General features: G+C 45.2%; 5 protein-coding genes across 7 annotated transcripts; 3 read left to right on the top strand and 2 right to left on the bottom strand.

Annotated features, from left to right (window-relative positions):
- Nucleotides 1-163: 163 nt before the first annotated feature.
- Nucleotides 164-2594, top strand: LOC6594691 (parafibromin). The gene is made up of 5 exons (XM_002019582.2): nt 164-418; nt 495-1644; nt 1710-1872; nt 1933-2074; nt 2139-2594. The coding sequence occupies exons 1-5, from the start codon at nt 288-290 to the stop codon at nt 2173-2175; spliced, it is 1623 nt and encodes a 540-aa protein (XP_002019618.1). The 5' UTR covers nt 164-287; the 3' UTR covers nt 2176-2594.
- An 80-nt stretch (nt 2595-2674) lies between these two features.
- LOC6594690 (bifunctional methylenetetrahydrofolate dehydrogenase/cyclohydrolase, mitochondrial) lies at nt 2675-9582 on the bottom strand. Of its 3 annotated transcripts, none has more exons than XM_026994982.1 (3): nt 9521-9582; nt 3070-3857; nt 2675-3001 (listed from the first exon to the last, which is right to left on the bottom strand). In XM_026994982.1, exons 1-3 carry the CDS (start codon nt 9532-9534, stop codon nt 2862-2864), a joined length of 942 nt encoding a protein of 313 aa, XP_026850783.1. In that variant the 5' UTR covers nt 9535-9582; the 3' UTR covers nt 2675-2861. The 3 variants fall into 3 exon arrangements, with proteins under 3 accessions (XP_026850783.1, XP_026850784.1, XP_002019617.1); XM_026994983.1 differs by lacking the exon at nt 9521-9582 and adding an exon at nt 8773-8900; XM_002019581.2 differs by lacking the exon at nt 9521-9582 and adding an exon at nt 8223-8276.
- Nucleotides 4224-7712, bottom strand: LOC6594689 (nuclear factor NF-kappa-B p110 subunit). Its single transcript, XM_002019580.2, has 2 exons — nt 6466-7712; nt 4224-6394 (listed from the first exon to the last, which is right to left on the bottom strand). The coding sequence occupies exons 1-2, from the start codon at nt 7327-7329 to the stop codon at nt 4352-4354; spliced, it is 2907 nt and encodes a 968-aa protein (XP_002019616.2). The 5' UTR covers nt 7330-7712; the 3' UTR covers nt 4224-4351.
- Nucleotides 9583-10908: 1326 nt separating the features above from the next.
- LOC6594688 lies at nt 10909-12137 on the top strand. The gene is made up of 2 exons (XM_002019579.2): nt 10909-11174; nt 11237-12137. Exons 1-2 carry the CDS (start codon nt 11014-11016, stop codon nt 11793-11795), a joined length of 720 nt encoding a protein of 239 aa, XP_002019615.2. The 5' UTR covers nt 10909-11013; the 3' UTR covers nt 11796-12137.
- A 1616-nt stretch (nt 12138-13753) lies between these two features.
- Nucleotides 13754-16486, top strand: LOC6594287 (putative protein TPRXL). Its single transcript, XM_002019577.2, has 2 exons — nt 13754-14443; nt 14801-16486. Exon 2 carries the CDS (start codon nt 15507-15509, stop codon nt 16434-16436), a length of 930 nt encoding a protein of 309 aa, XP_002019613.1. The 5' UTR covers nt 13754-14443; nt 14801-15506; the 3' UTR covers nt 16437-16486.
- Nucleotides 16487-16860: the final 374 nt, after the last annotated feature.

Here is a 16860-nt window from a genome sequence, read left to right as displayed (position 1 = left end):
AATATTCCACGGAATATCAAAATCGAGGAATATAGAACTTGAATAAGTCAGTATATTTACGGTATATTTTGCAAATGAGTTAGTATATTTTGGTATTTTTCTGCGGGTCGGTCGGTTCCGCATAATTCCATAAAAAAATAATTGAAAAATATGGCATAAAACGCAGTTTTTAATTGTAAATATTCTGTTGTTTTAAGTGGTTTGATTGCCGACAAGCCACGGGCACAGCAAAGTGTTGGAATACAGATTTCGCCTGCAGCTGGAGATAAGAAAAAAGCTGGGGGAAAATGGCGGACCCTCTGAGCCTCTTGCGGCAGTACAACATAAACAAAAAGGAAATCATCGAACGGGAAAATCAAATCATATTCGGTGAATTCTCCTGGCCCAAGAGCGTGAAAACAAACTACCTCAAATATGGGTAAGTCTGCGTATATTTCCCTCCAAAAAGTGCAATATGCCAACGATGCAAATTTTTGCGTTTACTTATTTTGCAGTTCGGGAAAGAAGGGCGCTCCACGTGAATACTACACGTTGGAGTGCCTACTGTATTTGCTGAAAAATGTTATGCTCCAGCACTCGGTGTATGTGCGTCAGTGTGCTGCCGAGGATATACCCGCTGTGAATCGGCCGGATCGAAAGGAACTCTTGGCCTACCTCAATGGCGAGACGCCCACATGTGCCAGCATCGACAAGAGTGCTCCGTTGGAGATACCCACGCAGGTGAAACGAACGGCGGATGGCGAGGCCACCAGCGGGGAGACGGCCGCCAAGAAAGCGCGCTTCGAGGAGACGCAAGTGCAGAAGGTGCGCGAGCAGCTGGCCGCCCGATGGGATGTGAATCAAAAGGAGACGGCCGTCAATATGGACAACATCAAGTCACTGTCGGAGACTATGTCCGTGGAGAAGATTGCCGCCATTAAGGCCAAGCGTTTGGCCAACAAAAGGACGACCATTAAGCGGACGGACAACGATGAGGCGATGGGAACAGATCTGCGTGCCATTCTGGACTACGATGTAGACTCCACCAAGGATATCATTAGCAGGGAAAGGCAATGGCGCACGCGCACCTCCATTCTGCAGAGCACGGGAAAAGTGTTTGCCAAAAACATATTCGCCATGCTGCAGGGCATCAAGGCTCGCGAGGAGGGACGCAATCGTCCGCAGGTGCCGAATCCAATCAAGATGCCCGAACCGGCAAGGATATCCAAGCCACAGCCGCAGCTCTCCCAATACAATCGTTACGATCAGGAGCGTTTCAACAGGCAAAAGGAGGAGACCGAGGGCTTCAAAATCGACACACTGGGTACCTATCATGGCATGTCGCTCAAGTCCGTGACGGAGGGCTCTCTGGCGCAGCGCAAGGCCCAGGGCGGACCGGGCTTGCCCGGCGCAGGACCGGCAGCACCGGCGGGGGCAACCGTCAATCGGCCAAAGGAACTGCTGCCCACAGCGCAGGCGAGGCAGCTGCCCGCCAATGGGCCACAGAAGCGACCATCGCGCACACCCATCATCATTATACCTGCGGCCAACACAAGCCTTGTTACCATGCTCAATGTGAAGGATATACTGCAGGAGTTGCGCTACATATCCAACGCGGAGAAGAAATTGAAGGGCTGCCCGCGTGATAGCGAGGTTTTGCTGCAGGTGCGACGATTTCGCTTGCTCTTACATCAATATTTTGTATTAATCTTTGTACTTTTGGGCCTTAGCGAAAACGAAACAATCAGACCGTGTCGTATCGCGTGATTGATAATCCCATCAAGCTATCGCAACAGGACTGGCAGCGTGTGGTGGCTGTTTTTGTGATGGGTCCGCAATGGCAGTTCAAAGGCTGGCCCTGGGATGGCAATCCCGTGGAGATATTCTCAAAGAGTGAGCCCATAATATTCATATTTATATTTGCGAGAACTAAACCTCCTTTTTCCACTGCAGTTTGCGCCTTTCACTTGTGCTTTAGCGAGCTGAAACTGGATGCCAATGTAGAGCGTTGGTCGGTAACGCTGCTGCGTCTCTCCCAAAACAAAAGGCATCTGGATCGTGCGGTTCTAAGCAAATTCTGGGAAACACTTGACAAGTAAGGGTCCCCTTCTCTCTTGATTTATAAAAGTAAATGTATAATCATTGCATTTCTTTTGCAGATATATGGCCAAGTATAAGCCCGATCTGAGGTTCTAACCCCCAACATAACTATTCTGTTTAGTAATCTTTACTGCAATGACACGAGTACGTAGATTTAGACCGTTGAGCCCCTGCCCCCGCCCCTGTACACTCTCGATATTCTTGAACATCGCCCTCAAATATTCTTCTGTCACTATTTTTGTAATAAACAATTGCACATTTTACATACATACATACATATATCGCCAGAGTCGCCAGAATATGGAATGCACTATAGCTTCCTTTTGTTCCGCTTCCTTTACAAATGAGGAGTGGAATTACTAAACGTTGATAGACCATACCCATACCCGCGCGGACCCTTAGCAGTTAAGTCACACGTTTTGTTGTTCGACTAGTAAGATGTAAGCAAAAAGCAGTAGAATTCCAGTAAATTGTATACATAAATTAGTTATAATAAAAAGTTATAAGAAAATTAACAATATTGCCAGTCAATGCCGATGGAAGTCTATTGAATCAAGGCTTAAAAGGATAAAGAGAAGTGATCATTTTCGAATGGTTGAAATATTTGTATAACCTCCGATTATATTTTGCGTTATAGAAATAATTGTGGCACCATTGACAGAGAGAGCTGTTTCAGTTAGTATTATTATTACTATTAAATGTTAGCGGTTTAAATAAGAAAATACTATTTCAGAAACTAAATTCTATTGAAAGGATATTCCCGGTCCTTTTGGGAAAGAGCATCACACCAGGGCGCTCTTCCGGGATGCATTCTGGGCCGCCTTCTTGGCCGCCTTGAGGGTGTTGTACATCAGCATGGTGACGGTCATGGGTCCAACGCCACCAGGCACTGGGGAAATGTGTCCAGCCACTTGGCGAACCTCTGCGCAGGAAATGAAAGGGAAGACATTGGATAGATGGAAACATGGAGGATGGTCTGGCCGTACTCACCCTCAAAGTCCACATCGCCCACCAGCTTGTCGTTGCCGGTCTTCTCGTCCTTGATGCGATTGATGCCCACATCGATGACACAGGCGCCCGGCTTCACCATGTCCTTGGTGATGAGGCCCGGCTTGCCAACAGCCACCACAATGATGTCCGCCTGGCGACAGTGAATGGCCAGCTCCTTGGGCGGCGTATACCTGTGACAGATGGTCACCGTGGCATCCAGCGCCTTGGTGGCATTCTTGCCATCCGAATGCATGAGAATGGCCAGAGGCAGGCTGACATTCTTGGAGCGCCCCACCACAACGGCGTTACGGCCGAACGTCTCGATGTTGCAGTGCTCGAGGAGCGTCTTTACGGCCAGCGGTGTGGCCGGCACAAAGCCCTCCATGTCCAGGGCCAGGCGGCCCATATTGATCTCATTGAAGCCATCCACATCCTTCTCGGGCGCCACAGCATTGCAGATGGTGCGCTCGTTAATTTGCTCGGGCACCGGCAGCTGGACAAGCACTCCCGACACACTATCATCCCTGTTCAGTTCTCCGATCAACTGCAGCAGTTCTTCCTCCGTGGTAGTAGCGGGCAACCGCTTCGTTTCGCTGGATATGCCCACCTCCTTGCAGGCCGTCATCTTATTCCTAACATAGATCTCGCTAGCTGGGTCCTCGCCCACTATCACAGCCGTCAAATGGGGCTGGGGATTGCCAGCGTTCACAAATTGTGCCACTTCCTCGTTCAGCTTCAGGCGAATTTCTTGGGAGATCACCTTGCCGTCAATGATTTGAGCCATGTTGCTGCAAGAAGCGGAAAGAACAGCGAGACGGTTAGGGGGTTCATGCCGTAGGAATGTCGCTAGAGATAAGGTGCTGCTGGCTCTCTGCTGCTGAAGGGGAATACCCAGAGCATTGCATTACTGTAGGTAATTCCCCCCACCGGTGATTCACCCTTGTTTATTAGGCTGGAACAAACTTATTGGATGCAACTTATTTCAAGGGAACTCCCCTTTCTCGGGCTATGATAATCTTATATTTATAATTAAACTATGTGAAAATGATATCATCATCAATCTACAATCGGAATTAAGCCTCTCAAAAAATACGTGACATCCACGGTATGCATTGTTTGTGTTTTCCTCGTATTTTCGAATTTTTATTTTCTGATACAAATATAGTGTATTTATTTTTCTTATAGTCACGGGCGTATATGTTTCATTACGATTAGGCATAAAAACTTAACTAGTAATATATTGATTTCTCTGATTGATTCTTTCTCTGTAGCGCAGTAAATTCTAATCGGAAGTAAGCAGGGCCGATGCCTCCGAGTCGACCATCTCCAGGGCCAAGACAAAGGTGCTATACTCCACACACTTGGCATTATTGAGAATATAGTCGAGCATTGCCGCTGCGTCCTGCCAAAAGAAACTGAATCGCTCCATATGCGAAATACGTGCCAAATGCTTCCACTTGGGTTGATGGGCGTCGGGTCCGCTGCCCATCGGGTTGTTTAACAGTGTCTTCAGCTTATCGAATCGCTTCTTGTTGCTCAACAGCAGCTGAAGATTGTATCTGGGATCGATGCTTGTTTCCACCTCCGTCTCGATGACAATTTCATTGCCCCCCCATTCCATTTCGCGGCTGTGCTCTTCCAATTCCGTTTTGGGGTCCAGCATCTCGCTTTTGATCTCTAGGGCTGCCTCGCTGCTCTCATCGGAGGAGGTGTCTTGCTCCTCTTTGATATTGTTGGGTACCCAGGTCATGGCCGAATCATTCTTCTCCGAATACACCTTGTCCAGCAGCTGAAGCACCTTTCCGTCGCCCTTGGAACGCGCCAGATCCATCGGCGTAAAACCGGCCGCATTGCGCGACATTAGTATGTCCGAAAGGGTCGTGTCCTGCGAATCCACAATGAGCACAATCAGTGCATGGCTCTGCTCAAGCACCGCCATGTGGAGGGCATTGTTGCCGTCTTTTGTGTTCGACACACTAATGGAGGTGCGATCGTGATTGATCAGCTTCTTGGCCACATCGTAATTATTCTGCCGGATGGCCATATGCAGCGGCGTCAATCCATCGTCATTTTTGAGCGTCAGGTCGAGCCTTACGCTGGTCTTGCCACCCTTCAGGAAGCTCTCAATGCAGGACATACGCTCCTCCTTGACGGCCAAATGTAGGGGCGTATTCCCTGCATGATTCTGCTGATTGGGACTACATCCAAGGCTCAGCAGTGGCCGTATATAGTATTCGCGATCGTGCTGGCAGGCCACATGCAGAGCACTATCCCCATCCGCATTGAGGGCATTGTTCGCCAGATCATGCAGCTTGAAGTACTTCATCACCTCAATGGTTCGGATGGCCTGCTTTAGCTGTCCGTCTGTCCGCTGGCTGATGATCACCTCGTGCAGCAGCGTGTCGTTGTTGTCGTTCCGCAGGGCGTGTTCGGTGAACATTTCCTCCACCTGCTTCCGCGAGCTGTCATTTGGTGACCGCAGATGCGCCTCGTAGATCTTGAAGATTGCACTCAAAAAGTGTGGCGTCCAATTCCGGTTGGGTGCTGCCGTTGGGACAGCCGGTCGCTCCGCTGCCCGGCCAGGGCCATCTGCCTCGAGGGCGCCCATGCAAATCGGCATGAGTTCTACGGACTGCGTTTCGATCAGCTGGCGGAAGTCTTCCGAGGTGATCAGGTCATTCAGGACCGTTTCCCGTCCAAACTCCTGGCTGATGGTCTGATCTTGGTACGTGAAGTGCGTTCCCCCCATGGGCACTTCGTGTCCCTGAGGCACTCCCAGGGGCTGGTCCAGAGCCAGTGTCCTGGGCAGGTCCCCAGAGTTCTGTGCACTGCCGCCGGAGTTGCTGTTGGTCGCAATCGAACAGGTGCGCCGGCGTTTTCGCGAGACGATAGCATCACGTGGCTTGTAGCGGAACGGCAGTGATGGGTAGGAGCGCTCATCGTCCGAGGGTCGTATCAGCTCAATGGAGACATTCACTTCCCTGTCGACGTCCTTGTCCTTGTAGGCGGGCGTCTGGCAAACGATGGCATACTGATGATGAACATCCGATTCACGGAACTTGGCATACGCCTCCCACACAGGCTCCCCGTCTTCGTCCTCCTCGAAGAAGCGCACCTTGATGTTCTTCTTGCTGACCTTCTCCACGAGGAGGATGAGCTCATCGTTGCCCATCACAGAGCCGGTCGGCTTGCTCAACCGCACGATGCGCAGCTCTCCCGTTTGGGCAGACTTGCGATTGTTGATAGCATTACTGAAAACGGGGTGGGCAATGGGCACCCAATTGCCATTGTCCTCGATTTTGTAGGCCTCAAAGCAGAGGCGCACCTGGAAACGCACCAAAGTACCACAAAGTGAGTATCGAACGAAAGCGAGTTCCTTTTGGGGCTGTACCATACCTGATTCAGATTCATAACCTTGGCCTCGTCTTCTGTCTCCTTTTCCAGCTTCTGTACCTCCTTGGTGGACAGCTCGCGACGCTTCATTTCGAACACCAGGCGATCCCGCTTCTTTTTGAAGAGCTCTTCGAAAATATACTTCTTGGCCGTGTGTATGATGCCCATGTTGATGAACTGAGCCACATAGCCGCGGTCCTTGGACACGTGCAGGTCGTGCGGATCGCACACATCCCGGTCCTCCTTACGCACCACCAACTGGTGTGAGTGCGGACTTTCGAGGTTCGTCTGGAAGAGACTGCACCGTATCACCGCCGGCCCGTCGTAGTTGCAGAGCGTCACCTCTGGAAACGTTTTCGGTGTGCGCTTCGAGTTGGCCCCGTTGAGCGAGCCATGTGTTCCGTGCATTTCGCTCTTGTATCGAAAGCGAAACTTTTCCACCGGTTGCTCCACGATGCGCAGGGCAGCGGGCATGTGCCCGAACTCCGTTTTGGCCACCAGGCCGCCGACGCCCCCATTGGTTCGATTATAGCCAAAGTTTTGTGTTGTGTCGGGGGGGGCCTGGGCGTAGTATGGATGGTCCACATACATGTTTCCAAAACTCGTGGCAGTCGTCAAATTGCGGGCGTCAACAACAAGGTTGCCATTCAACATCTGGTATGGTAAACTCTGCAGTGGCGGTTGAGGTGAGTTCGCCTGTGGTAGATTTAGATTTGCGAAATCATTTTGCAGCGCCACCGTTTCGGGGGAATGTGATGGCGACATTACGGATGATGGCGAGTTTCCACTGCTATATCCACTCGTGCAGGAGGCTTCGTTCATGTACTGAACATTCTTTCCCTTGTCCAAATCGAAGATATTGCTCATTTTAGTTAATCACATATACACTGGCTGTATGTATCTATTTGTTTTAGAAATTGCGTCTTGCGTAAAAAGATCGAGATCGACCGTAGCGCTCGAGTATCAAAACGAAAATGAATCCGTGACGGTTGGCTTTTCGAAGCGATGTCGAATGCTCCTCCTTTCGGTTTAGGTACTTCCCCGACGTTGATTGGGCGCTCGGACGGGGAAATTATCTTCCAAAGAGAGAGAGAGAGACAGAGAGATAGGGGGGCGCAACACCACAGTATAGGCCGCCACGTCAGGTGACTCATGGGTTTTTCAGCAGCACATCCAGCACCGTGTGGTTTTGTTTTTGTCAGTTGAGGTTTTAATGCGAATAAATTGTTTACATATAGAAATCACACTATCAACGTATTGAAATTCGCTCGCAAGCGCGCAGACTCGCACATACTATGCATATATCTATATATATATATATATGTATGTATATTCTAGGTAAATATATACGGGATTTGAAACGCGAACGTGCGGAGATCGGAGAAGTACGAGTCGCAGCAACTGCACAACACAAAATGAGCGAGCTGAGCCGTAAAAACAAGTAATCTCGCTCTCCGCCCGACCCATTCGGCTGATAACAGGTTTCAGTTGCGGGCGCAGAGCTTTTTGGGGGCGTAGCGCAGCTTTGTACTTGTTAAAGGAAGAGGGCATAGGAATATCAGGGAGTATAATGTATTTAGACAAAATACAAGCAGAGCTTAATTTGAATATCTTATTCAACACACTGCTCACTCACCAGAGTTGCACTCTAGTCTGGATACACACCCGGTGGCAACTCTGCACAAGCGCACAGCTGTTCGTCTAGATATGTAATTTTCTTTTTATATCACGTTTTCTGGAATTTACTAAATTGTACCCACCTGTTCACCAATACTTTTGTTACATATCTGCGCCCGGGCACAGCCCAAGAGCTGACAAAGCATTTAAACATGCTTCACGTAGGATTTAACATTTAAATAAGATAAGTAGAACGGTATCGAACTTGACCCACAGGTGATAAACTTATAAATGATTTTCACACGCGACGGAAAAAAGCGAAATGGTTGCCGGGACTTATATGTACATATGTATATATAATATGGTTTTTACTATAGCTCCTTTGTTTAGAGGAAAATTTGTATGACTAAGGTAACGGCACGGCACCCTTGATCCTGAACAAGAATTATACGACATATGGTGTGCGTGGGTGTGTGTGTGTGTGTGTGTCGTGTCTGTTTCCATGTGTGAATCACGTTATCAGTGATTGTTTATTTGTATACAAAATTAGCTAATTTCAGGTCCAGCTGCATGTCTGGGAGGGTATCAGCATGCCAGGTTTAAAAGTACCCATTCCCAGACGTAAAAAAATATATTTTTTGCACATCAGCAAGTTGTTAATTAATTTTGATTTGTTTTTCACTTGCACTGTACCTTTTGAGATTCTGGAAAATTTCCCTGGGGAAAAGAGTAAGACTGAACTATTGGATTGCACCAGACGGAATGATTTGTTTCACCGAATATTCTTCGATATGCCCCCACACGTGTTGCTAGGCATGCACAATACATTTTGGATACAAGCTTTCGCTCAAGCGCTCCAGAAAGAGACGGAGACGTCGCGACTTGAAGTTTGGCACGATCAGCTATTTCACTCAACCCGAAACACTCAAACACGTTCTGTAAAAAGTTAATGCACCCGTAAAGGGAACGTTGGAAAATTTCGTTCTATAACTTTAAACACGAGCTATTTTCCGGCCAGTTGTTTTTCTCCTGCGGATGACGAAATTCGGAAGCACGATTACCGCGCAACAGTGCAGTCGGCTGCCTCTTTGTGACGTCTATTCGATCCCTAGGGGGTCGGGCTCGGCTGTCTTGGACTGATAAGCCTTTGATGCCAATCCCTCAGAGTCACGCTATACCTATTGGGGGAGCGAGGGGCGCCTGGTAACTGATGATCTTTGTTTAGCTAAAGGCAAACAGCAGCCATGCTCTCCGGCAGGCGTCATTAATAATGTTGTTCCCATGTAAAGATTGCATTCGATTTTGGGTTGAAAAACATGTTATTTTCGAACAGAAAACCCAGATAAGCAAAGGAAAGTGCAAGTGAATGGAATGCACGTAAATTAATGTCATGTGCAGAGCTAAATATGTAAATTTACGCAAAAAACCATTTTAAACTTACCTTGTGAAGCGCATTTTGAAGAAATTTTAGTATGTATTTTTTGGATTTGATTTACAAAGGGAAAATTGACTTATTGGTTTATGTTGTTCGGTTTAAACTTGTTAATTAACTTTGAGCTGCTACAGAAATTCCCTTGTTTCACTTGCACTTGGAGCTTTTGAGTTTAAGTATTTGAAAACTGCGGGCTGCAGCGGTTTTTATATGCTTTTTTAGTACGTTTTTTGCGATACCGAGGTATCGAAAAGAATCGTGGGCAAAAAGGTGTGAAAGTGAACTAAGTAGAAAAATACCAAAAGAGTATTATTTTTAGTACAATTTCATCGGTATATTTAGAACATTAGACGGTATATTTCAGTAGGGTCAGGCGGTGTGTTTTATCAATTTTATCAATCTATTAAACTTCATTTTCAAAGATATATTAGAGAACAAATGGTAGAAACTTCTATACGCAGGTTATTTGGATTTTCGCCGTCAAATCGTACATTCCAACAAATTGGATTTTAATGCTTTACCTCATTCACTTTCAAAAAATTTCTATTTGGCGCGCACAACTCGTATCCAGTCGATAGTGTTGATAACCGAACTTATATCGGGTAAGGAAATCCTTTAACCGGTATATTCCAAACTCACTTACGTTGGAACTGTTTTTTGTAGACCTTTTTTGATTACACCTTGTTTTAGACACAATAAAATTCGAAATAGTTTTTAAAAGTAGATAATATTGTGAAACATTCATTCATCAATGCCCTAAAATTATGTGGGCAAAGCTAAACGTTTTTTTAAATCAGTTTTAGTTCAATCTAGCTACTAATGTTTGACGAAATATCAAAATTGAGCAATTTGGTTTTCAATCCTTAACGGAGAACGATTAACCTATTATGAGCCAACTATTATGAAATAATGAAAATTTAATAATGTTAGCGCAGTTCAGGTGAAAGAAATCGTAGTTTTTTTTTAAGTTCAGAGGAAATATGGCATGGATCTACAAGAAAAATTTACAATCATTAATATTTTTCGCCATTTACCTCAAGTAGCTGAACTTTTTAAATAGAGGGGGCATAAGTGGACTAAGTTCGATTTTTCATCATACGAGACGCTATATTGTTTTTGAGGAACCAAAATTGAGGCAAAAACAATCAAAGTCAAGTATTTAAAATAAGCCAGTCAAGTAGAAAATAGATTCATTAATTGGATAAAATTAAGTGGGATTAATTAATAATTGGAAATTAAGTTCCCCGGAATATCAAAAACGAGAAATATGTATTATACGACTTAAATCCGTCAGTATATTTACGGTATATTTTTTGAATGAGACGGTATATTTTGATATATATTTCTGAGGGTCGGACGGTATGATTAAACGATAAATCCACGGTCCCACTGACACCAAGTCGCAAAATAAATAAAATTAACTAAAAGTTTCAAATTGTGTATGATTAGCAAGAACCACCGAGGACTTGTCCTGCCATGCAGTGAGACGTTCTGCGAGAAAAATGAACTCACAGTCAAAGAGGAAATCTTTTCCCTTCAATCCCCCGCAGCCGGGAGTCGCCATGCAGTTTGGCTTCAATGCGAATACAAATTTCAACATTGAGACTGAGTGCAGCAAGTGGCCACAGCACAAACGAAAGTCCGAGCAACAGGAGACCGTGCTGTGAGTATCCGTATCAACAACTTCAATCCCCGCCAGACACTAACGACAATCCGGTTTTTTAGCCCACCGAAAATGCTGATTACAGAGGAGCGGATCACACAGCACTTCAGTGGATTGCAGATTTCGGGCGACTCGAAGGGCGTCGTCGGCAATTGTGCGGGCAACAACAACAGCGCCTCGATCGTCACCGGCGGCCTGGCCACCGACGATATACCCTCCACCAGCACTGGCAAAACGCACCATCACCCGAATCCAGCCTATCAGATGGCGGCCATGGAACTGGAGCAGAAACTGCGAAATGCCAACCGAATTGTGATCTGTGATGAACTGAAGCCGGGCTCTGTACCGGGCCCTCTGGCGCCTGGTGTCATACCCCGTGAATGGCTCATCAAATCGGTTCCCCGTCCCTGCACAGCCCTCGTGCCATGGCAGCCATCTCCCCTCCAAATCCCGATGCCTGTGCCCAAATTGCCGTCACCGATGCATCTGCTGGCCCCTACACCGCCTCTCCCTGGAGAGGAACTCGACGACTATGACGATGATTTGGAGTTCTTTGAGAACAACAATACTTGCAATGTGAATTTAAACAAGTCTGACGAGCATATGGACGAGGATCTGTAGCCATAGCTGGAAGCCTAAATATAAACGAGTAGATCTGTATGTTTGCAAGTGCAGCAGGAGGGTTTAATCGCATGTAAAGAATTCTCATTGCTCCTCAACTCTTTATGTTTGTTTACACCCTTGCAGAGGGTACCGTACCACTATTTAAGGAACTACCGTTCTGCAAGGGTATCAAGCGCCTCGGATACCGATGATAATGATAGCCCTTTTTCATGTCACTCTTCAACTATTTTGTATTACTATTTAAAATAGATGTATGTGATTTTATCTAGCTGGAGATATCTGTGGCAGTGGATTTGTTTGTGCTTCTGTTCGAATAAAGTAAAGCCAAAATAAATTTTAGTACAGGGTCTTTAATTATCTGCGATAGATCTTCTGACAAAGAGCAGCATGAGCGTGTCCGCTCATTACTAATCCTTGTGGCGTCTGCTAGCTAGCGCACCTAAGCAGTGGAGGAAATGCGAAACAAATAGTTCATGGTGTAATCTGGAGGAGCACTAGGCCCATAATATTTATCTAACTTTCCAACTCTCAAAAAATAATGTTTTATGAGAGAACGAAAATAGTTTTTATCACCTCAACCTGATGGTACAAGTAATACGTTTATTGCCCTCGAATATAATTTCCATAGTTCGAAGACAAACAAAACGATTAACTTTTATAAACTGCATATGTTGTTTTATGGCCGTATTGTTTTCAAATTAGGCGCGAACTGGGGTTTCCAGACCATTCCAGGTATTTCTACCAAATTCAGGTACCCGCGCGATTCAAATCGGTTATTGGCTCTCTTCAAATCGGCTATGACCCTCTTTTCGTTCTCTTTGAATCGGGTAGCAACAATGAGACTCATTCCACTTTTACCGTTCTCAGCATCAAATTTTTATGAGCGTTTGTTGCGAGCAACATGGGCACGGATACCCTACGGAAAAGGATATTATAGAATTGAGGAAATGTTTGTCATCTCAGGCTCCAATATATGCAAAAACTAGTCAGTCAATATAACAATTTACCAAGAATGGTCTCAGGATCAGGATATACATAAATATATCTAGGAAACTAATCAAATGCATAAATAGGTCTAAAGCATATCAATCTGAGAAAAGGTCTTTATTAGGGTATACAAAAGAGCATATTTGGTTGACAAGCAACAAGTCAGCATGTACGAAATGTCGTGACATTCCATACTCACCTACATTGCCACTGTTTTTCGTTTTATACTCAATACAATAAAAAGCAGTACTTAAAGGCAGTTAATCTTGCAGAAAATTTATTCACTAATGGCATAAAATTATATGGGCAGAGCTAATGGTTTTAGTTAATCAGCATTATTCAACGGAATATCAAAATCGAGCAATGAGAACGTTAACTCACCTACGTTTTAATTGCTTGACCTTCTTCGCTAAAACTCTTTTTAGACAAAATTCAATAAAATGCATTAGTTATAAACCAGTTCATCTTGTAGAAAATTGATCTATCATTCGCATAAAACTATGTTTTCAGGTATGGAAGTCCTGGCTAGCTAGTAATATCAAATCGAATATCAAAATCGAGGAATATGATTACCTGCCAGGGACCGCAAGTGATTAACCCGTTGTCGACCAGAGGGTATTAAAACACACTCCAGGAAAATGTTTAAATTTTAAGAATTTACGTGTAGAAAGATATCCTGATAATTATTTTTTTTACGTAAATAGAAACTATGTGCGTACGAGAAGATCTCGCAAAAAGTATGTTTTCCGCGGTTTACCTCAAGTCGTTCAACTGTTAAAATATAGGGGGCTGGGTGGGTTAAGCCGCTCGCTATAAATACGAAGCACCCCTGAAAGAACCGCAATAGTCATGGTGGAAAATTTGAAGAGAGCGTACCGATGCGCCAAGAATCGAAGAAGATAAAGTTAAATATTGATTAAAATTTCTGCTACAAAAATATATATATGTAATTATATATTGTAAATGTCTTTAATTTAAGTGATATAAATCAAATATATATGTGTAACGTTTAATATTTTAATACGCGTCAAAGTACAACGAGTGAAGCTAACCGCACACACACAAAGAAAAACGGGGTACTTTGCGAGCAAAAATAAAAAACAACCACACAAAAAAATTGGAAAACTAAAGAACGCTGCGTAATAGACGGTGGTGTACATAAAAGAGTTTAACAAAAATCCGAATCAGTTGAAAGTGTGATTTTTTTGAGCCTTTGTCTGTAAGTGAAGAGAAAGCTTTAAGCGGAATTACATATAAATAAATACGAAGCCAGCCCGTCGCCATTTTGAAAGTGATTTTACAATACATACACAAAAACACATACACACACACACATTCAGCGAAAAAGCCCCTCATCAAAATCTGAGAAAATCAACAAAACCAAACCAACATTTCCGTAACATTTTAATGTGAACCAACAAACAAAATCAAGGCAACTTTTAATCCAAAAAAACGAAAATTCAAAACCGTTTTGTATAATTGAAATCTGTATAACAAAAGTGGCTAAGAAAATCCCCGCAGCCTGCAGAGCGAGAAAATCGATAGCTGCGACACACACGTATACATATACTATACAGTGGAAACCCGTAGTGGAGCAAGCGAGATAGCACTAGCAGCATCAGCACATTCGTGTGAAGAGGAGGTCTACAGCAGAAAAAGTAAGTCGCAATTGTATGGGTTATCGGTATGAGTGCGAGTGGGATTGAGAGTGTATGCATGAGCGCGCTCATTGAAGTCCTCAGACTTGTTTTGTGGGGCGGGGAAATATACAATAGCTAAGCAAATACGTACGTATGTAGCTTTTGTTGACGTAAATGGCACACACACACACATACTCACATATGTTTATACAGATTACGATGTTGACAGTCCCTCCTACAGGTTGCCGTCTATATTGGAAGTCTTTCCAATGGGGAACTTTACTCTCTCCCCGTTATTCCTTCTTTTCTATACATATATTTTTTTTCTTTTGCTCAAAGTCTCGTTCGCTTTTATTTCATTTTTCCCAAAAACAGGACCAGTCCCGAACCAGCAGCAGCAGCATCAGGAGAAAAAGCGGTGGAAATCAGTTTTTGGAAAAAGGAGTTTGCAAAATTATAGCTAAGGATTAGCTTAAACAGAATAACAGAGATAATTCAACAGACTGATAACAATACATAACGTTACAAAAGTTAAACTACATTAAAGTAAATAACAGAGAATTGTACATAAGAAAAACGAGACGCAAACCGGACGGAGAATAGCGCCTACGTGCCCAGCCGCCCGTTGCTCGCCCTAGATCTTGCAGATCGATTCGTCGATTTGGAGATCGAGAGAGAACAGTGGAGAGAGAGAGAGGGAGAAGCAGCAGTCAGAGAGTAATCAACAACAACCAAAGACCCAAAGAAGCAGCTGAAAATATCAACAATTACAACACGTGGCATTTGTTTAAGAGAGCAAGAGGCCCCCCTACTCCCCGAGTTTGGTTTCGATTTATAAAAAATATAAATTGATTTAAGTGCGTGTGATATTTAACGTTAAGCATTAATTTAGCGAAATAACCAAAAACAAAAAAGGCAAAACAGCAGAAATTTTAAAGAGGAAAGAGAAGAGAGAGAGAAATAAGTAGAAGAAAGAACGCGCTTGGTAGAGCTCTCAAGGAGAAAAGAGACGAAGAGAAGAGGAGAAGAGGAGAGAAGAAAGTTAAGATCAGATCAAGGAAGAGAAAACGACGGAATTACTATGACATACTCGCACAATAGCGTTAGGAACAACATCAGAATGACAACAGCATCGGCCACCAAGGCCATACGATTGAAAAAGGGCGCCGCAGGATCTGCTGCGTCCCCATCCGCATCCGCAACCCCATCACCGACATCCACCGCATCCGCACCCACAACACCCTTGGTAACTGCACATTCCAACAGTATTGCCAGCAGTACAAATATCAATAGCCACTTCCATCAGCAATCCCTGAGCGCTGCCGCATCCCCCACAACCTGTTCCGGCCTTGGCCTGTCCGCCCTGTCCACCAGCAGCAGCACCACCACAACGCCCAATAGCCGCCAGCAGCGGCAACAGCAGTCCCAGTCGGCGGGAGGCGCCCAGCGTAGCCGCCAGCAACAGCAGCCGCAGCAGCGACAGTCGCCACAGCAGACCGGCGGTGGAGGAGGCGGAGGAGCCTTCTTCTTTGCCAACAACAACGGTAGCGCCAGCAAGCGCAACGGCGGCAGGTCTCCACAGGGAATGGGAATGGTGGTGCGTCAGTCACCGGCGACAATTCTGGGCGGCGGATTCTCCCCCCCAATGGCCATCAACGGCGGATCGGCGCGCAAGCAGCGCAAGAGTCCACCCACCATTGGCGCCTTCGGTGCATCGCCCCAGCAGCAGCACCCCCTCATACCCACCGCATTGACGCATTTCGCTGGCAGCAAGTGCTTCGACGCACCAGCACCAACGGCGCTGCCAAAACCGCCGCAGCACTGGACGCTGTCCAAGTCCGAGGAGAAGCTGGCCAGCAGCGCTGGTCCGGCCCTGCAGAGCCTGATGCGAAGTGGCGGCGAGTATTTGTCGAGCCCCAGGTTCCATCTGGGAGGAAAGTCCTCGAAGCGCAATCTCCTCGACGACTTTGACACGCACAATCTGAAGCTGCTGCTCAATGTGCAGTCGTAACAGGTGGCAAAAGCAGGAGCAGGAGCAGAAGGAAGGATCAGGCGTTAAGGATCAACGAACGAACACATACGAGGCGATAAAACCGACGAAATGGATTGAAAATGGTGGACCCAGAACCCGTCAATGAGAAATAAAGAAAACATGTAAAACAAGAGAAAATACAAAAAAAAAAAAAACAAAAACAAAATTATAAAAAATGCAAAAAGAAAAAACCTTAAAAAAAACCTAAAAAAAGCGAAAACATTTCAATCGAAACTTTGAACTTTTTTAAACCAAAAAAATGAAAAAAATTGCAAAACAAAAAAATGAGTAATGTTTGTGATCTCAAAAAGTGTGTATCATTAAACAAAAGCAGTAAAAATTGAGAGAAGCTATACGAAAAAAAAACCAACAACAAAAAACCAGAGAATTTCAAGGGAAAACT

Source organism: Drosophila persimilis, unplaced genomic scaffold (assembly GCF_003286085.1).
Source record: "Drosophila persimilis strain 14011-0111.01,24,50 unplaced genomic scaffold, DperRS2 tig00000000-arrow-pilon, whole genome shotgun sequence".
NCBI lineage: Eukaryota > Metazoa > Arthropoda > Insecta > Diptera > Drosophilidae > Drosophila > Drosophila persimilis.
The sequence above is the reverse complement of the archived record's forward strand: the minus strand, read 5'-3'. Positions and strand labels throughout refer to the sequence as shown.